General features: G+C 37.0%; 2 protein-coding genes across 2 annotated transcripts; both read right to left on the reverse strand.

Moving 5' to 3' along the window:
- Nucleotides 1–6,591: 6,591 nt before the first annotated feature.
- LOC143890613 (Late embryogenesis abundant (LEA) protein-like protein) lies at nucleotides 6,592–9,111 on the reverse strand. Its single transcript, XM_077395320.1, has 2 exons — nucleotides 8,877–9,111; nucleotides 6,592–7,487 (listed from the first exon to the last, which is right to left on the reverse strand). The coding sequence occupies exons 1-2, from the start codon at nucleotides 9,109–9,111 to the stop codon at nucleotides 6,697–6,699; spliced, it is 1,026 nt and encodes a 341-aa protein (XP_077251435.1). The 3' UTR covers nucleotides 6,592–6,696.
- An 8,733-nt stretch (nucleotides 9,112–17,844) lies between these two features.
- On the reverse strand, nucleotides 17,845–20,087 carry LOC143889570 (ethylene-responsive transcription factor ERF056-like). The gene has a single exon (XM_077393832.1). It carries the CDS (start codon nucleotides 19,333–19,335, stop codon nucleotides 18,229–18,231), a length of 1,107 nt encoding a protein of 368 aa, XP_077249947.1. The 5' UTR covers nucleotides 19,336–20,087; the 3' UTR covers nucleotides 17,845–18,228.
- Nucleotides 20,088–21,864: the final 1,777 nt, after the last annotated feature.

Below are 21,864 nucleotides of genomic sequence, written 5' to 3' on the forward strand. Positions count from 1 at the left end.
GAAATGATATATTCATCCCCTTTTATTCCCAGGGCCACCCCTTTGTAGTTTAAAATGATCAGTCATATATAAATACACTATCGGGGTTACTCGGAGATGAAAAGGGGAGAAATTTATCTAATTTATACGTGTGGACCATTAGAGAAGCTCATAATAAAGGCTGTGATGGCAATATAAAAATACAGGGTTGTTAGTATCACTTCCTTCAACTCTTACAAATGTCTTGCACTCTCTTCCTCGTGAGATTTTAGTCAAATTTCTCAGTATATAGTCTCTCTCACTCCTAAAACAGCTAAAACTGCCACCAGAATAAAGAAAATAAAAGAATATGGTGTGGGCCCGGATTTTGGCCCCACACTAGGAACACTTGCGACGAAATGCCACGCAGGACTAGACACACTTTTTGCTTTGATGTTGACGTGGCATGTTCTTCAGATGACATGTCTGGACCCACCTCTTTAGTGCTATCAGATCTTCCTTACTCCCTCCCAAAATCTGAATATTCTCATCTCCCATTATTTTTTATGATCTCTCCCCTCCCATTATTTTTTTATGATCTTCATTTTAATATTGAGAAAAGGGAAAAGTAAAGAAAGAACATATGATTAAGAAGATCAATCCGATAGAAAAAAGTTAATAAAAACCAAACTTACATGTTTTTAAGGCTATCTTTTGTAATCTCTTTCTAATCAAAACAAAGAAAAGATTATCAAAATCCAACTTACATATTTTAAAGCTATCTTTCTTAATCTCTTTCTAATCGAAACAAAGAAAAGATTATCAAAAACCAACTTACATGCTTTTAAAGCCTTCTCTAATCAAAACAAAGAAATTAGATTATCAAAATCCAACTTACATATTTTTAAAGCTATCTTTCTTAATCTCTTTCTAATCATAACAAAGAAAAGATTAGCACAAACCAACTTACATGCTTTTAAAGCCATCTTTCTTTATCTCTTTCTAATCACATCTTTCTCATATATTCCAATTCTCTTCTTTTCATCATTCATCTCTATTTCTATATTAACAACTTATTAAACCTTTCTCATCTACAAAGTTTCTCTTGATATCTTTCATTTGCATGATAAGGACATCATTGGAAAAATTATTCTTGGAATACTTTTTCTTCTTTTTATTTTCTTGATCAATGAAAACATGATTAGCTACCATTAATTTGAAACGCTCTTAGAAAATAATAGATTAAAATGGAGGAAAACCATTGTTTTTTATTTTTTTATGGCAGGAGGAAAACCATTTTTTACATTGCTTATTTGCCACAGAATGTATTTGCTACTGATATATTGGCACTACCATGTTTTGATAACGAGCCAAACTCAGCTTGTCTTTTATTATATAACCACATGTCAAAAGCTATGGCAATTCCCACAAGGGCAAGTTTGGGTGCATATCCAAGCTTTGGAGGATTGAAACGAGATGTTATCATCTGAAATCAAATCAGAATATTTCTACCGATTGGGTGCATATCCAAGCTTTTTGTATTGTAAACAATCTTTAGCATGTGGCTAATAATAAAGATCAGCAATGTCTTTGGTTTTTTTCTTTTGCTTGCTTGAAATAGAGCACCATGTAAAGGCCAAATTAAATTTGAAAGTGATAGACGTTAACTTTTTTGAACTGAAACCTTATGTATTGAGAGGACTAGACTTTCTTATCTTAGTGCTAGTTGGGAAGGGGGTGGACTTTCACATCTCTCTCTCTCTCTCTCTCTCTCTCTCTCTCTCTCTCTCTCTCTCTCTCTCTCTCTCTCTCTCTCTCTCTCTCACACACACACACACACACACACATACCGGCAGTGGAAGGACCTTCATAAAAGGTCTAGGGGCACTCTATATACGATGTAACTCTTTGGGCATCCCTAATATTCGTTGCAAGTAATTTTCCTTTTAGTTTGGTTTTGAGGTAAGGTGGTATGCACCCCTCTTCTACTTCTTTTATTCGTCAATAAATTTCAGGTGAGCCAGGGTTCCAAGTTAAATTCTGGGTAAAAAAAAAGAAAAAAGGAGCTCATTTCTACAGCAAAAGGTCCAGGAGCGAAGCCAGGAATTTACAATTGGCGCGTGTGTGTTTTGGTGGTGGTGGTTGGGGTAGCTAATTTACACTTTGCCTGCATTGGTCATTGGGGGAGGCGCTTACTAACTTTCTGGAATTTTGGTTAAAAATTTCCAAGGAGACTCCTTGTAAGATAGGGATTTTGCAAGTCATTGCGGGGCCATGGCCACCCCCATGCTATATGTAGCTCCACCCTAATATGGTCTGTTTCAAGGTGAGAAAAGGGATATCTACTCGGTAACACAATTAACTCTTGTTATTTCTTATTCCATAAGATGTTATTATGGTTTAGTCATCTTTCTTGCCGGTAACTATCTAGTTTATTAAACAGAAAAAATAATAGGATTCTGTGTCGGTGCTCTTCGATTCTTATTTGTCTTAAGGCCTTGAACCTGATATAATGTGGTTGAATTTTCTAACTTGAAACATCTTTCACATTATGTGTTTTTTTTTAATTCTTTTGGATATAAGAAAATCCTAGTAACAATATTCTGTTTGAAGATGATTTATATTGCTGCAAATTGTGAGGATTGAAGGGGCATCATGCACACCTTCATTTTTATATCGATTAATGGCCATGGATGTGTCTTCATGGCCAAGATTTTGGCAGTGCCATGTGTTCTTAGTCTAGTTCTTGCTGTGAAGTCACTTGGTCTGAAGGTTTGTGAGGACTGTCTCAATGCTCCACTGTCACCTGAAATTGGAACGATCGGAATGAAGAAAATTGCTGGATTTCAGAATTTCAAGATAACATGATGAAGTATTTGAAGAACCTTCATCCAAGTTCGCACAGGCATAGCCTGGGTACCGGGCATCCTGTTCTTGGTTGAATGGTGCGTTCATGTTTGTGAATTAACTCATGTGTTCCTGTATCTTGATTACTTAAAAAAATATCTTGAGAATATATAAATATAAACTTTCTTGTTTATACTATGATGGATGGGAGTTGTTTCCTGTTCTTTCAGATTTAATGGACGGAACCTTAATCTAATTGTGTCCTAGAGAATTCTGAACTTTGACCATGGCATTAGCTTACACTAAAACGATCGATTTCAAACAGAACATGCCTTAGAAGTAAGAATTATTTCAATTGTGGGTCTACCACAGCCACGGCCATGTAGATGCCTTCAATGCATAAAAATCATCCTCAGATACATGAACTGATTTTTTGTATGCATTCAGTAGGAACAATGTGAAAATGCACGATTTCAAGTTTTCAAAAAAAAAAAAAAACTATGCAGTGCAAGTTCAAGAGGAATATAGCCAACGCAGTGTATAGGTAAACTTTATAACCTTCGACCGACTAGTGAAACTGTTTGCCTATAGTTATGCTAAACTGAATACTGTAATAACTGGGTTTGTACTTTGTAAGGAATGTCAATGTGATTTGTAGGCTATGGTCCATCCAAAATATTTAGGAACATCCAACAACTGGGTCACCCGGTTTATCACACTATCGTCTTAGAAACCCCAAACAAACCAACAGTCATTAGCTATAGGTACTTCGAAAACAACCCAGAAAACATTAAGAAGAGAAACATATTACCAGAATGTACTACATTTAAAATAAATGATTTCTCAAATCAAACGTAGTCACAGGCAGATAAACATTGTTCACCCAAATCATTACCAACAGATGCTCATACGCAGACCTCATGCAATATTTCAGCATCAAAGTTAACTTCAAGGCAGAAACTTTCACGAATTGTAAACTATCATTTCAGGACAACACAGAACTAAACTAGTTCGTATTTTGCAGTTATTTTCCCCAAAAGTTACTTCACTTGCAGAAAGAAATAAACAAGGATCAATAGATCTACTTATTAGACGGGAGACCCACGAGAATTTAGAATGTAACCACCACGAACAGAGGGGAACTGGTTTCTACTCATTTATAGATGCTCTTGGAACTTTCATGCAGATCTAGATCTTTTGCTCCAGTTTCTTCCCGGATTTGCAAGAATGGAGGAATTCTTGCAGCCTGCTCTAATACCAAATTGACGCAGAACGTAATCGGTGGAGGCGTTCTTCTTCCTTCGAATCAAATTTCAGAGGCATGGTAATTTCCAGATCTTGCTGAAATTAGATCTATAATTTTTTACATTTTTTTAGGAGATAAGAAGCTCGATCTTACCACGAGCGAGGGGAGGCACTAAGTCAAATCAAACTCAGAGTCAATGAAGTGAGAATCTTGCATTCAACAAACGGAAGAAAGTTACAATCAATAGTTTGCTAATCATTACCTCAAGAAGGTGAAGTTACAAGAGGAGCCAAGCTCTCTCCCAAAAGAGAAGAATCTCTACCAAAACTCAAATCATCAAAAACTCGAGAAAATGATTGACTATGGGCTTTATATAGACCAGCCCTTACAATTATCTCACCATATGAAAAAATAACCAAAAGGCCATCACTAAAAAGGAAAAATGCCAAATAAGGATTATCACTGAAGACAAAACAAACTAGAATTACCCCTAAGCTAATGCAGTCCATATGACGAGCCAATGCAGTAGGGGATGCTCTGCATCAGATCCCTAGAACTCATTTCTTGCAAACTATTCCGTAGCCATTGCCCAGCCCACCGGTGCAATCCAACGTGCCAGAATCCATCACCAATGACCTCTCTTTGGCCCCAACCTCAACAGGAGAGAAAATACAAGAGCTATAGTCTGGAGAGAGAAGCGATGTAGTTCTGTATTTGTTCTCTCCACCAACTACTGGCATCGCCACCCCACTCTTTGCTTAATTGTTGAAATCTGGCCTGTAAGTTTGATCAAGAACACCTTCAACTTTTGGGGATAGGCCAAAAAAACTAAACTGAACTTCCAAGTGAGCAAAACAGTTATCTGATGGTATATGGTAGTTGTGGATCTTGTCATCTTGATCAGTCTGATAAGTAGATCTGCTCAAAGCCACTGTGCTAGGCAATTGAACTTTTAATGGAAATCTAATTGTAAAAGTAGGCACACAAACATCCTCTGAGAGTGTGTTGTAATAGTGGGGAAAGTATCCTCTCTAAAGGCTTCAATAGCAATCAATTTGGTTTCACCAATTGGCACTAAGCTTTCCACAAACAAGCATGGACTGTAATATATTAGAGGAGATTCAACTTGCTGTACTTAAAAAACGAATTAGCCTTTTGTGATGCTCAAACTAAACAGCAAACACCTAGGATGCATTTCATTTGCTTCATGCAAATTCTATTAGACTTCTCCATGTCTAGGAAAGGCTTGATAATTTCCATGTTAACACTCCAAAGAGTTATTCAACAACAACATGAGCAGCCCCTACTGCTCAGAATGTGAGTTGTATTGAAATCCAATAGACCTCCAGAGAATGAGCAGGACAATTCCTTCATTGAATTAGGACCAGCACCTGCAATAATAGCATTCACCTCAAGTTGAAGATGACTTATGCTAGTTTTTTTTTTTAAATTATGCTAGGTTTTTGTGGTTCTGTCCCACGATTAGAGTCCAGCTTCTTGATAGTTCCTCAACTGATATAGACTCAGAGATGATGACTAATAGTATTAAACAGAAAATGCTTTAAGAGCTTTCAACAAGACAGATCCACGACAAGCTTAAATTCGAGTTAAGTATAGGCTCAGTTGTGGTGAGGTAACTCACATGCTACTCAATCTTTAAACTAAGACTTCATGAATCTTTCCACAAGCTTCCGACCAATTGAATACTCAGGTTTAATTGTTGAATTAAAAACTCCATCATAGCGACTTAGAATGGACAAAATTGTATGCTCAGATTGATTCAAATGGCCAAACACCACCAAGTGCAAATCGTCAAGGCAATGGATCCCAAATTTAGCAGATCAGAACCTAATTCGCCTCATGAGAGAGTGATATAAGAGAAATGAAAGAAAAGTTACAAGAATAGTTTGCTAATCATTCATCTTCATTAGAAAAAATAGTTTGCTAATCATTACCCCAAGGAAGAAGATGAAGATACGAGAGAAGCCAACTCAAAAGAGAAGAATCTCTCCCAAAACTCAAATCGTCAAAAACTCCAGAAAATAAGTGACTATGGGCTTTATATAGGCCAGCCCTTACAATTATCTCACCAAATAAAAAAATAACCAAAATGGCATCACTAAATAGGAAAAATGCCAAATAAGGATTATCTCTAAAGACAAAACAAACTAGGACTACACCTAAGCTAATGCAGTCCATATGACGAGCCGATGCACCAGGGATTGCTCTGCATCAGATCCCTAGAACTCATTTGATGTAGGACCGAGAAGAGAAATAGAGGGAAGAGGGAAGAAGAAGAGAAAATTACGAGAAGGAGAAGAATAGAAGATGAATAGGGGAAGAAGAGAAGAATTAGAAGTAGAAGAGAAGAGATAGGGGAGAAGTAAAAGAGGAAGAATAGAAGAGAAAGAGGAAGAAGAAGAAACCTTAGAGGGGAGAAGCCAATCAATTCAATTAATTATCCAAACTTAAGAATCCCTAATACATGAGGCCTTTATATAGGCAATTAAACTAAAATTCCATGGAAAATAAATAAATTCCCTTATTCTAAATAACATGGAAAATAAAATCCTAAAAACTAAATAACATGGAAATAAAATCTTAGAAACTAAATATCATGTAAATAAATCCTAATTTTTGCATCATCATTTCTTGCAAACTATTCCGTAGCCATTGCCAACCCCGCCGGTGCAATCCAACGTCCCAGAATCTATCACTACTGACCTCTGTTTGGCCACAGCCTCAGCTGGAGAGAATATGCAAAAGCTACAATCTGGGGAGAGCAGCGACGTAGTTCTATATTTGTTCTCTCCACCCACTACTGGCATCGCCACCCCATGCTTTGCTGAATTCTTGAAATCTGGCCTGTAAGTTTGACCAAGAACACCTTCAACTTTTGGGGATAGGCCAAAAAATCTAAACTGAACTTCCAAGTGAGCAAAACAGTTATCTGATGGTATATGGTAGTTATGGATCTTGTCATCTTGGTTAGTCACCGGCGCCACTTTGACGGAAATCTCAGCAATTTCTGCTACGGTAACAATGACACTATTTCTATTTGATGTCCTCTCCACTACTAAATTGTGATCTTGGGACCACCATTCAGAGAGATGGCCTTCTGGTATGAGTAAGGGCTCTCCATTGTAAGAGAATAAAAGATGATCAACATTGTCATTCCATGTTACAGTTTTTTTGGCTTCGACAGAAAACGTGTCAGAATTAAACATGATCCCTAAGGCTTGAATCCATGTGTAGTCTCGATTTCTTCCTGTGGGACGAAGGCCAATGAACCGGGCATTGATATGGAGATTGGAGTCAGAGACTAGGCTGAAATGCTCGTCCCTCTTTCCATGGAAGTAGAACATGATGCCATCCCCACCAATGAAGCGGGGATCGAAACAGGCAGCTCCTAGGCCATCGCAGTTTGGCATGCGATCTGTAAGAAAATTAACTTAAGCATCTGTGATTAAGCAGTTTAAGACATTCATGTATGCTTTAAATATTTTTGAGGGAGTGGGTAAGGCAATGTAATGAATCTTGGATCAAAACATACAGTTGCACTGGCAGATAACTGGTCCCTATTGTAGATGGGCCAGAACCTTTTGTTTTTGTTTTGTTTACCAAAGATAATCCTAACCCATTGATGTATGGACGACTAAGAGAATTTTGAATTTTACACCGTAAAATGAGTGATAATTGGATCATTGTATTAGATTTACATCATGTTTTACTGCGTGCAATGAATCAATGGAAAGGAAAAACTTTACGATGAAAAATTTGCAATGTAATTGTTTTACTTTGGAAATTGAATTACAACAGTTTCACTACGATTGGAAAGGACCTTCAATGCATTATTGTACAAGGCCCTACTGGTGGATCTATACGAAATACTTAGGATGTAGACAATGCAACAACATCAAATGAATCTTTTCTTAGTGTTCCATGTCAGTTTTACTCAATTTGTAACATTCCATGTCATCTTGATATAACCAAGGATAACATGTTGCATCCAGAACCGAAATGAATTATATGTAGAATCCAAAACATTCACCCATAGGAAATAATTTAATCTTAATGGTACAAAATATTGTTGTCTTCTTTTAATCCACAACACAGAATTAACCATTGCTTAGTGAACTGAAATAAATTCTGTGACCAATCAATTTTCAAGTTTTAGAAGTTTGATTTGGATGGGTCAACGGAAAATAGTAGAAAACAATAAAAATCTTGGAAAATAATAAATAAATAAATATATAGAAAGGAGTTAAAATCTAGAACAAATGTTAGAGGAATGAATGGAAAAAGATATGTCAATAGAAATGAGTTGAGGACAAGGTTTATGGGGAGATACAATGAGTTGACTCATGTACAATTTCTGTCAAAGAGGATTCCTGTCCTGACTTGAAAACTTCTCTTTATAGGATTCTTATCAAGATACATCACAAATATTGATCTTGGGAATTTCTCGGCAAGGGAAAATCTCAGAATTTTTTTTTTTTTTTTTTTTTTCAGGTTGATACAAGAAAAAATGAAATAAATAAAATTATTTAAAAATATGGTAAAATATATAAATTAAGAAAAACATATAAAATAAAAAACATTGTAAAAGAATCATAAAATATTGTGATATTATCGCGGTAAATGGAAATATCGCTATAATTTTTCAATTATTAGGATTATTTCGGGATTTTGTTGTTTTATCTAAATGTCACTATAAAATCACTGTATTTTGAAAATATCGGAGATATTTGTGTCATAGTTATCAAGTAATAGGATTTGAAAAGGAGAAAGAAGAACAAAAAAATGGTTGGTTTGGATCTCTTACTTCTGCAGACTGCTTCACACTTTGGCGAATTACAATCGACAAAGCAACCTTTAGATTTCGGGTCTACTGGTTTGACAGTTGGGCACTGCATTGGACACCTTATCGGTCTAAGGAAGCATCTGTCTTTGCGATTTGGACAGGTGAATAGCTGTCGTGGAGAAGCTGCAAGGATTTGAACCACTACCGACGCGAAGAAGAGCAAAAAAATCACTATAAACTCGCTTCTGAACTTCATTTTTCCTCCTCAATGGCAAACCCAAGGCATAAATTCAGCTGATACAAGGAAACTGGCGTCCTTCACTTGCTATTTATAGCCTTATAGACGTGGGTTTTGAAGTTTTGAATCTATTGAACTTGGAAAATGGCTTGGGTGAGCTTTCTAGTATTTTAATACAGTCAGAGCTTTGGGATTGTAAGCGGTTTGAAAAAATGGCTGTAGAATGCACTAAGGATTAAGCCAAAAAAGTCAACTGATGGAAGGTGATTTACCTCTTTCTCTTGCTATTTGATAGTCTGAGATGTGGGTTTTGAAGATTTAAATCTTTTGAACTTAGAACATGGTTGGGATGAGCTTTCTAGTGTTTTAATACAGTTGGATTTTAACCGGTTTGAAAAAATGGCTGTTTAATACACTAATTGCATTAAGGAACACCCAAGAAAGCCAAGAAAGTCAACTGATGGAAGGTGATTTACTCTTTCTCTTGCCATTTTTTAGAGTCTGAGATGCGGATTTTCAAGGACTAGCTGGAAGTTTTTGTAGAGGAATGATGACTCCATGTTCACTACTAATGAAATAAGTTTAAGCAATAACTAAGATTAGTTTTTCTTATTTTGTAAATCTACCCCTTTCATAGTTTTCAGTTATAGTGATCTATCATCAAACATCTCTGTCTATGAGAAAGCCAATGGAATTCTGTGCTGCTTGAAAATACAGGGAAAATTGTTCATGGATAGATCATATGAACATCTAAACCATATGTGGGAATTAATGGTCATTTCTAGAAGCCATGGTGAGAGTCTGAGTCATTTAATGTTTCATTTGATCCCAAACATCCAATCAATAAAAGTTACCACAGTATGCAATTCCTCTATAGATCGGAGGGCTTGGATCATCATATTGTAATGATTTTTTGGGCACAACCTATTTACGTTGTGGCCCATCAAATGGACAGTTTGGATCATCCTATGGTGTAAGACGTACAGTACTTGTTGAAAAAATACTACATGATATATGGGCTTACGCCGTATAATAACTCTCGTCATAGTATCATTTCCCTTTTTGGGGGGATGGCCACAAAGTTGGACATTTATGAATGTTTTCACCATAGGTTCCCATGCATTTTTGTTTTTAATGATTTTTTGCGATTTTTTTTTTTGTTGACAAACATCCTTGTTTTGCTAGTTTTAATTAAGGCTGCAACTCGAGCCGGGTTTTACCCGACCCGCATCGACCCGACCCGAAAATAGCCTGGGTTGGGTTCAGGTTTCATGGGTTTCGAGTCGAGCAGGATTGAGCATTCAAAAGCCCGCATGAATCTCGGGTCGAGCCGGGCTTGAAGGGGCCCGACCCAGCCCGACCCGAGTTACATAAGTTATAGTGTGTACATTTTTTTCTATTGTTAGTTAAAAGTTAAAAGTGAAAACCCACGCACCCACTGTTATTGTATGTGAGTGTAATTTCTGCTTCTATGAGTTGGTTGATTCAAGTTTTTGATTCAGCATTGTTTGATTGTAATTACAACATTGTTTGATTACAGCATTGTTTGATTCAAGTGTAATGTGAGTGTAATTACATCATTGTTTGATTCAAGTGTACTTTGAGTGTAATTTCTACTACTATTAGTTGAGTTGACCCGAGATATTTCTCGGGTAGGGTTGGGTTCTCCAAAACCCGACCCGAGTAGCAGCCCTAGTTTTAATGTAAAGTTTACATGTTTAATGTACTGATTAGAATGTTAGGCCTGTCGTTTTTAATTGTTATTCTATTCATTCTCTATTACAAGAACTAGTTGTCTAAAAAGAAGTGACCAATTAAAAAAAGAGGAATTCTAGAGTGAAGGGAGCCCTTACAAAAAAGAGGTGAAAGGGCTCTCCTATTGGCTACACATCACCATCATGCATTAATAACGGTTGAAAAGTCAAACATGATGGTGATGTGCAACCAATGGTGGAGCCCTTTCACCTCTTTTTTGCAAGGGCTCTCTTCAGTTTAGACTTCCTCTTAAAAAAATAATAATAATAAAAGTAGGGATTTGCTAGGGCCACATGGGGTATGTAACATGCAATACATTAATGAGCGTTATATGGCCCAAGATCCAGGAATCACGTGTACTATATATATTAATACAAGTTATATGACCCAAGTATCGGAAATGAGTATTCAAAATTTTAAATAGTAGACACTGGTGTATTATTTATAGAGATCAAGCTTGAAGATGCCTAAATCTAGCTCAATAACAGTTATATATACAAAATTTGCTCAATAATGCTAAACTCAGGGGTGCCCTTGCATAAATAAGATGAAAGTGCACCCCCAATTGGTTGAAAGTCACCTAAGTGCATTTAACGCCTATGACTTATTCATTTTTCGCTGCTATTATAAATGCACTTTAGTGACTTTCAACAATGGCGGTGCCCTTTTACGTTATTTATGCAAGGGCGCCCTTGAGTTTAGCATTCCTCGTAAGTTATATATACAAAATTTTAAAGGGAGATGATAAATTCACACCCCTGCAGGATGATTCGCACCCTTTTCACGTGAATCGGCGTCAAACTTTAATGCTTTTTTACGCCAATTCACGTGAAATGTGATGCGGAACGTGCGGGGTGAAACAAATCTTTTATTATTTATTTTTTATTTTCGTCATTTTATTTGTAGTATTTTTTAGGTCATCAAATCTTGTTCTTTTAGCATGATTTTGATGTTTTTAAAAAGGTTTTTCGATTACCTATCTAAAGAGCCTAAGATTACGCGATTTGGACTTAATTTGGGTAAGTTATAGGTGTTTTACGGATATGGTATAGTTATATTACGGGATTACTATTTTAGGAAAGTTTTAGTCATGTTTCTACTTTTTAATTATGTTGCTTTAGTTAGAAGATTGAGAATAATAGTTAGGCAAGAATTTAGGGTTGCTATTCTTAGGTTTTGGCTTTTTTATATAATGTAATGGCATGAGGAAAGAAAAGAAGATTGAATAAAGTTATTTTTGGGACATCTCTTGTGAAGAGAGCATTGGCTCTTTCACGTGGGTGAAGGAGCTTCGCTTCTTTTTCACGTTTTATATTAGAATTTTTCTCCATACCGTGGCATGGGTTTTCAAGCCCCACGAGATTATTTTAGTTGCTTCTTGTGTCGATCTTCATCTTGGTGTTGCCGCTCCTCGCTCCCTACGTCAAAAGGGGTGCGAATCATCCTACATGGGGTGCGAATTTATCATCACCCATTTTAAGTAGTAAACATTGGTCTATTGTCTACATGGATTGAGCTTAAAGATGTGTAAATCTTTTTTTCCTTTCTTGAAAGGTGACAAACTTTTATTAAAAACCAAGCATCCTTGTTCAGAAGAGGGACAAAACGTCCCCCCAAGACTAAAAAACTAAAAAAATAAACTAAACCCTCGGTAATCTCAGTCATCTTGAGATCGACTCTTGAAGTGACGCGATTACATCCAGAACTTCCTTTTCCACTCCATCCTTTGCTAATTTATATGCTTGTTCATTAGCCGACCTTCTCATATGGCAACCGAAGGTCCTTAATCTCCAACATAATTTCCAAAAGCTTCCACTTAGGAAGAATGATACTCTTAGAGCCTTCTTCATGCATGATGGTTCTTCAGTTTCTTAGAATTTCTCTAATAACATAGCGAGAGAGGTTATTTATAGATGTTCCTAACCCATAAAATAAGGTAGATTGATTTCCATCACCATGCTGCCTAGGCCTTCTTTCTTTGTCTTTGAATATGCAGCTATCCCTCTCGTTCAAAAGGTCTGTTGGGGTTCCATGTGAAAGCATATATAAATCCCACATCGGAAAAGTGAATGGAAGTGGATGGGCTTATAAGAGCCTGGCACCCTCTTCTTAATGGCTAGTTTTTAAGAATGAGTTCTACCCGGGTCTCAAATGGTATTAGAGCTTGGGTGTGGTAACTCCTGTGTGCCCTCGAGGATGAAAAAAAATCCCTTGGGGAAGATCTTGGTAACCCCCGGTGTAACTTCAAGGACGGAGAAAATCCCTTTGGAAAGATCTCGTAGTTCCCATGTTGCTCGGCATGATTGTCCACGTTGCTTCCGAGTGGAGAGAGAGATTGTTGGAGGTTCCACATAAAAGCATAAATCACACATCGGAAAAGTGAATGGAAGTGGATGGGTCTATAAGGGCTACGGTTAGCTTTTAAGGGTGAGTTCTGCCCGAGTCCCAGCAAGGTGCCAAACCATAACATAAGGTACTCTCCTTCATTAAACTTGTCCCGCCTCGCCAGAAGATCTGCTACTCCAAAGTACGATGATGGATTTGATCGATATTTGTACCACCTAGAGAAGGGCGGCGCTTTCTATGATTGAGAACTAAACATGATGAGCCACCGAACAATGCACTATTAAGTGATCCAAGGTTTCTTCTTCCTTCTAGCATAGATTGCATCGATTTGCTAGGTGACAATTATTTCTTTTCAATTGCTGATAAGTATTTATTCTTTTCTGATTACTATCCAAGCAAGAGCCGCTACCCGTGGGGGCGCCAACGATGGCCAAATCCATATTATATAATAGCTGGGTCTATCCTCAAATGATAACCTGTAAAAGAAATAACAGACATAAAATTATCCTTGGGTGTCATGGGTCCAATTTTTTTGTCGGGGAGTCTAAGAAGAGCAATAGGTGGACTCAAGATGGCCAAGAAGGAAAGAAAGGCTGATGATCTCACTCTCCCAAGCCTAACCACCACCCTCGATGCCTCTCATTTTCATATAGTCACAAATTTTGGCCTTGTATTGGTTGCTAACATTTTTATAGGTCTGGGAATGCATAGCACAAAGACATCTTGCATAACCAATGGTCTACCCAAAATCGTGTCTCATCGCCCCTTCCCATTCTAAATCTAACTAGGGACTCATAATGGGGTCCACGAAGAGGGGATTCTATCCCTCAAAAGAAAAGACGAACTCTAACGACACATATAGACTTCCATACCTTCTCCTAAACCAGGGTTCCTACTTTCCGAATCCCCTCATCCCCACCCATACTTATCACCGATGAGTTTGTGCCAAGATGGAGAAAAACCAAGGCCTTGAAGAATTGTAGTTCTTCAATGAAGTGGATCAAAAGGGCGCAGAATATACTACTCTAAGCAATAAACAATTGCTAGCAGTTGCAATTCAACCAAACAATTGCAACAGAATATACTCCAAGTTACAGTACAAGCAATAGAGCTATTTTCTTCTATTATTAGTGAGTTGGCTTTGGCCTTCCCATTAGAGATTGTTATAGTTTGGATGGGTTAATTCATGAGCTCTCCATTCTCTATCAAGAATAGTAAATCAGTGCTCACACTAGCAGTCAGTAAGACATAGGGAAATGATACCCACGCACTGTTTTAATAATGGGACTACTCTATTTTACTCTTGCCTAATTAGCCATTAGAGACTTAGACCTTTCAAATAGCTAGCTATAAACACCCAATTTAAAAAGCATCCAATAAAAACTGAGTGCCGTCATCAATATATGTGACTGTTGATATCATTTCCCCAAAAATAAATAAAAAATAATAGTAAATTGCCTTTGTGAAGAACAAAAGCCAAGATTCCCATGTCAAATCTCTTCATCCTCTGGAAGATGAGGAATCTTATCTTTTCTGAAGAAAAGTTGAGATTCTTCTATCTCAAATCCCACTATACCTTACCCCTAGAAGAACTAAAACCCATCTCTTGAAAGTAGAAAATTCAAGATTCCCATCTCATCTAGGAGAACCAAGGCTCCCACAATTCCACTTTACTCCCACAGGTGAACAAATACACTGCTTGTAATGTGTCAAGCAAGAGAACTCAACTTGGAGATTTCCCTTCTCCTAAAAGCATGATTCTTTTTTCCCCTGACTTACAACTGAACAACTTGATTAAAATTCAATTCACAAATCTTTCTCTAATTATTCTGATCGGGTGCTTTGAGTGAAACTTTAGGTAGGCTATAGCTAGAGACCTTAAGAAATGGGTAAAGAAAAGAGATTTTAAACTAATGAAATAGAAGAGACCTTAGCTAGAGACCTTAGCTAGCTTAGTGGGAATTTTGCATGTTGAGGGAAATAGAAGAAAAGAATAAAGAGATGGGTAGCTTTTCTATACGCACCTTCCAAATTTCTTATATTGGGAGATAAGAAAACAAGCATAGGGAGGACAAGGGCTTCGGTTATCTCACCTATCATGGGGCCTTTTCATACTAAGCAATACCCCAAAAGAGAAGATTTTAGACCCTTCTTCTCACCTTTTAATAGTTTTGAATGGAAGGTGGCATAGCCGGAAGCGCGAAGAACGAGTCCAGGTTGATCAAGCGCTCCTCGAATCTACGAAGGACGCTCGTCGAATCCACGAAGAGCTATTCTTCGAATCCACGAAGAACAAGATAAATAACTTTTCTACCAAGAAAGAAGAATTTCTTTATTTCATAAAACAAACATGAACTGTGCAACAACCCTCGCACATAGGTTTTTATAAAACACTAACTTCTTCTCCAACTAAAACTCTACTTTCTAAATCAACTACTACCACTTAAAGTCCTAAAAAGCAATAAATAACTAAGTTCCTTAATTTAACCAGACTCAAATAGAAATTGCTTTGAATTAAAAATATGTTGCTTCTTTTCTTTTCCCAATTTTAGAAAGAGACGATAGATACTTTTGGGAGATTCGAAAGTTTCCAAAACTCCTTGCCTTGCAGCCCATGTCAGAAGGGAAATTCTCAAGTGACAACAGTTGATATAAATGCACACTGGTGGGACACTGCTGACTGTTGACTGATTTTATTCCACATGGGTGGTGTATCCCACAGCTGACAATTGATTGTAGATTTTTTTGAGGGGTATATATGAAAGAAAATGATAAAAAAGTAAAACTATTTAAAAATATATAATTTAAGAAAAATTATAAAATGAAAAACATAATAAAAAATAGGAAAATGTAATCAGCACTACTGTATTTTGATGATCGCACTCCTCACTTTATTAAAAGTATGGTATGGCCAGCACCATAGGCTGATCCAAACCGTCAATTAGATGGGCCACAGTGTAAATAGATTGTGCCCCAAAAATCATTTCCATAGGTTGGTTCTAACCCTCCGATCTGAATGTTAGAGGGTTCATCCTAACCCTCAATAGATCGGAGGGTTAGGATCAACCTATGGAAACGATTTTTGGGGCACAACCTATTTAGGCTATGGCCCATCTAATGGACGGTATGGATCATCCTAGGGTGCGGGCCATGCCGTACTTTTAATAAAGTGAGGAGTGCGATCATCAAAATAAAGTAGTGCTGATAAACATTTCCCAAAAAATATTGTGATATTATCATGATAAATGATTAAAATGAAAATATTACTATTTTTAAGAATCTTAGGATTATGACAGCCTTCAACTAATGACAAAATCTTGAGTTCTCTGCTCTAAACGTGATAGGGATTCTAATTTTCACCTTTGGCTCTGTTTCTTAACACTCATTTTTAAGTGGAAAGGCCGGCATAAAATTTATTTTATGCCCATTTTTCGTAGAAAGAAACGGAGCCAGGAAAAAGTTTTTCGGGTAAATAGCCCAATCAGGGCTTAAGACCTACCCGGCCCATAAAATCTTCAACCATGGCAGTTACCAGATTCAACCCCTTTTCTTAGCCTTTCCACCCCATTTGTTTCTATTTTTTTTCTAAAAATGACTTAAATTCCAGTAAAAGACAAGCAAGAGAAGGTGAAAATGCTGGAAAATGTTGGGTGGGTATATAATATAACCCTATTATGTTCTAATATAAGCCCAATAAGATAATGAACCGATGTATTGGCCTACATGGGCTAGCTAGAGTCTATTAACCAGTCAATAAACCTAGTGTATCACTATATATATATATATATATATATATATATATATATATATATATATATATATATATATATATATATATAGGGGTTTTGAGGCAACAAACTAGGTATTCCAAACTAGATACCTATGGTGTAATGCTTCAAGCAACCTTGCTTGACTCTAACAGAAAAGTGGGTGAAAATATCATTTTCCTAACTGTGGAAGTATGACAATTGGGTCACTTCTGGTGTTGTACATCAAGGCCCACTCACATGGCACCAACTGTTTCTAATTGCTCAATTTCGTGTCATTGCATTGATCACAATTTAACATCCACTTGGTTTGATAGATACACCCTCTCAACCCTTTTTAATGAAAAAAAAAAAAAAAAACCTGTTCTATCTCAGCTACAAATGCACAGCAAGACAAAAGAATAGCCCAACTTAATCTTGAGGCAAATTGTGGCTTCTACTGAAATTTACCATAATAACTCTATTTCAGGGTAAATCTTCAACTAAAACTAAGCAGATTGGCGTTTGTTTGAAAGCTTTTATAAAGAGGAAAACACACAATCATGTGAGTGGAGGTTGGAGCACACAATCTTGTGGGGTTGTGATCGGCAAAAGAAAAAGAGTTTCTTCAGAATTTATGGTGCGTGAGAAACTGAGAATGAAATTTTAATGTTTTTATGTACATCTTGGTTGGGAATAAATGAATAGGGTTGTGGGTTGTGGATTAAGTAATTATAGAAGTTGTATTTTGCTTTTTAGTGAATATATTGATCTCACCCATGGATGAAGGAAATTTGGCAAAAGTGATCCTTGTTGTTTATTACTTTTTACTAACTTACCCATAATGAAAAAACATTAGAATTATTTTGATGCATCTACAGCCACTCACAAATAAAAGCACACATACCAAACTAGATATGAATATCTAATTGCTAGAGAAACAATAGCCACAAATGACTACCATTACACCATTGATAAACTACAGACATAAGTACTGACTACACTGTTTCTCTTTGAACCTGTGAACAAAAAGGCACCAGGATCAAACTTCAACAGACATCTACCCCTGATGTTGCAAGAAAAAACCAGCAAACCAGGAGATTTACATGTATTATTCAAAACACTAAAACCCAAAATTCCCACTAAACCAAGACTCCCCACACAGCTTTGCAAATGTAAAAAACCCATTGCAATAGCCACTGGACATCCCCATCTATAACACACACACACAAAAAAACTTGATGGAAAAAAAATAGAACCCACAAAGACAATACAAATTACACCCAAATTATGATAGAATTGCCTCCCAATCAATCTCCAAAGAAGGAAACTTGTGCAATAGAAAGCTCTCTGATTCATCCCACGGAGGCTCCGTAAAATCAGGAAACTTGAGATCAGAATCCTGCGAAAACCCCGCAGACTCATCACTCTCCGGCGAACTCGAGCTCGAGCTCTCCACCTTACAATCTTCAAAACCCATTTTTAAATTGGCCAAATCCTTCTCAACCAATCCCGAAAAAGAACCCAATTGCTCTCTTTCATCAACACTGCCTTCTGATACCATGGTAGAATCCACACAACTCCCCTGTTTCTGCGAATTCCCCTGTTTTTTAGAATTCCCCTGTTTTTCAGTATTCCCCTGTTTCTGCGAATTAGCCATGCTTTGACAAATAGCATCAAGCTTTGCATCAACAGAGGAATGCAGAGGCCTGAAATTGCCTTTAAGATTGGCAATTTGATGCCTGAGGTGGGGGAAATTGAGCCTCGCGAAGTCCCCACGAAGCTTATAAGCTGCATTATCATAAGCCATGGCCGCCTCTTCAGCTGTTTCAAATGTTCCAAGCCATAGTCGGGTTCGATTTTTCGGTAATCTGATCTCTGCAACCCATTTTCCCCAATGCCTCTGTCTCACTCCTCTATAGAGCTTTGTGGGTTTTAATGGCGAACCCACTAGCTTCATGGGTTGAGCTCTAGGGCCAAGGAAATTGAAGTTCTGTTTTTGCTGATGTTGAATGTGGTTTTGAAGTTGGAATTGGGCTTGGATTTGATGAATTTGAGATGGGTTTATGTGGGTAAGTCCAATTGGGTATGTTTGATTAAGACCCAATTGGTGTTCTAGGCTGGAGAAAAAATTCATTTGGGTTATTGGTGTGGAATAATAATTTGAGTGGAGGTTGTTTTGGGAAGAAATAGAGGGAGAATAGAAATGTAAAGGGAGAGTAGAGGGAGAGAGGAATGATGTAGAAGGGGAAGGAGGAAGAGAAGGAGAGATTGAAGGGGTTGTGGGGGAGTCTGAAGCACCTATGATAAAAGGTTCCAGTGCTTTCATTAACTCCTCACTAAATGGGTCTGAATAAACAGGGCAGCTATTGTAAATATCTATAGCTGTTGCCATGTCTTCACTGTGAAGTAAAAGATCTCCTAGAAAATAAATTAAGAGAGAGAGAGAGAGAGAGAGATTAAAAACCCAAGAAAATTTGTTGGAAAAGTTTTTCTCAACAAAAATTAAGAAAAAACAAAAGCCAACCTGTTTCTTATCAAAACAAGAGAACAGAGGAAAGCAGAGGAGAGCCAGAGAAAAAGAGGGAAGAGAATATAAAAAAATCAAGAAAATTAAGAGAAATCAAAAGCCCAGCTGTTTCTTATCAAAACCAGAAAACAGGCAAGGACAAAAAAGAGAGACCCAAAACAATTAAAAACCCTTAGTAGAGAGAGGTTTAGTATCCACAACAAAAAAGGTGAAGAAAAAACCTCTGTTCTATGAACTAAAACCAACCTTGAGGGACAGAAAAACAACCCTCTTTAGATTGATCAAACTAAAGAAAAAAAAAACAGAAAATAAGATGCAAAAAAAACCCAGTAAAATAAAAGAAAACTGGATCTCAATCTGAAACACCTGGCTTCCAAATAACCTTCTAAGTTTGCCTTTTTTTACTTTAGCTCAAAAAGAAACAAACCCAAAAACCTTAAAAAAGCTTTGTTTAGAAGACAGATAATAACAGAAAGGGATTCAGAGAAGCGGGAAATTAGAGAGGGGGAGAGGGGGGAAGAAGAACCAAACAGAAGAAAATGACTTACAGAGAAAATGAGAGAAGGAAAAAAATCTCTCAAAACTCTTTGTTGTATTCTTTGTTTTTCTATACTCACTATGGTAACCCTCTTCTCTATATATAAAGGCTTTTGGTTTGATTTTCAATCCGTTAATCTCTTAATTACTTTTGTCATCAACCACTAATCATTACTTAATTAATAGGCTAAACCTAATCTTCCCGTCAACTTCGTATCATGACGTAGGAAAACTCCAATAAATGCTATTGGACCAATCAAATGGTTACACCTATATGCCTATTTTTTCGGTGACTGGCACCTGCCAGCTTCCAACCGGCTCGTGTCGGTAATGTCTTACGTGTCATGTCGTCATTCTTAAAAGGTGTCCATTTTGGAAGCATTTGGCTGGGTAAAAAGGTATTTTCAATTTTTAACAAGTTGTTCCGTCACTTCGGTGTATACACTGAAGATTTGTGTATGTGACTCCTTCGTAAGAAGTAATCGAACGGTCGTAAAGCAAAATCCCTCCACATTGAAGAAAAGAGTAGGCATTGAAGAACCCATCGGATGGGTCTTTTTGGATGCCACAAAAATTGGTTCTAAATTTTTAATTTTACAATTTTTAATTGATCTTATGTATGAATGAGACAATAAAACTTAGCAATGTGGGACAAACATTAGGCAGAATTATGAAGAGGACCCTTGCATTTCAAATATTATCAATCAGGTACGAAAGAGGTCTTCTCATTAAAAGCTGGACGAAAATGCCTTTTGGCATTTACAACACGTTTTGACCTTGTTTTTTCCTTCTCCTCTCTTCTTTTATTTTTCCATTATCACCTTTTTGATTTTTTACCCTACTAGTCATCTCCTTCCTTGTTCAGCCACTATTGTTGCTCGCAAATCTTGAAAACTTGAATGTTGAGTTCTTACCATCTATCTCTCTGTATCTAGGTTTTGTTTATCTTTTTTTTAGGGTTTTGCACTATTTTTCATTCTTCTGTTTCTGATTTATCGTGTTTAGGGTTTAAAAGTTTATGTAATACATGAATGGATGGCTACACATTTTTTGATTTACTTAAATTTTTTTTTTCGTAATACACAAATTTGGATGTAATACATGAAGCACATTTAATAAAAACAACATCTATTTCTTTTATAATTTCTATCATGAGCATAATTGTAATGACATTAGAAGAGTTACTATAAGCAGGGAGTTTTGTAGCAGAAAGGGTTTATCAACTCTCTGGAAGGGGGTTAGTAACTCTTAAAAGTATGGTTACCAATTTTTTAATAGGCTTATCAAGTGCTTGAAAATTGGCCGAGGGTACTGGAGTTTTGGAAGGGGGTTTTCAAGTCTCTAGGATTGGGGTTATCTAGTGTAAAAATTGGGTTACCAATTTCCGAATGGGGTGATCAAGTCCCTGAAAATTGGCCAAGGGCACTGGAGTTTTGGAAGGGGGTTTTCAAGTCTCTGGGATTGAGGTTATCTAGTATAAAAAATGGGGTTACCAATTTCTGAATGGGCTTATCAAGTCCTTGAAAATTGGTCGAGGGTACTGGAGTTTTGGAAGGGGGTTTTCAAGTCTCTGGGATTGGGGTTATCAAGTATCAAAATAGGGTTACCAATTTCCGAATGAGCTTATCAAGTCCCTGAAAATTAGCCGAGGGTACTAGGGTTTTGGAAGGGGGTTTTCAAATATTTGGGATTGGGGTTATCTAGTATCAAAATGGGGTTACCAATTTACGAATGCCCCTATCAAGTCCCTTAAAATTAGCCGAGGGTACTAGAGTTTTGGAATGGGGTTATCCAGTATCAAAATGGGGTTACCAAATTCTGAATGCGCTTATCAAGTCCCTTACGAACACATTTTTA

Source organism: Tasmannia lanceolata, unplaced genomic scaffold (genome assembly GCF_043159265.1).
Source record: "Tasmannia lanceolata isolate RefF3 unplaced genomic scaffold, GAP_Taslan_0.1 ptg000013l, whole genome shotgun sequence".
NCBI lineage: Eukaryota > Viridiplantae > Streptophyta > Magnoliopsida > Canellales > Winteraceae > Tasmannia > Tasmannia lanceolata.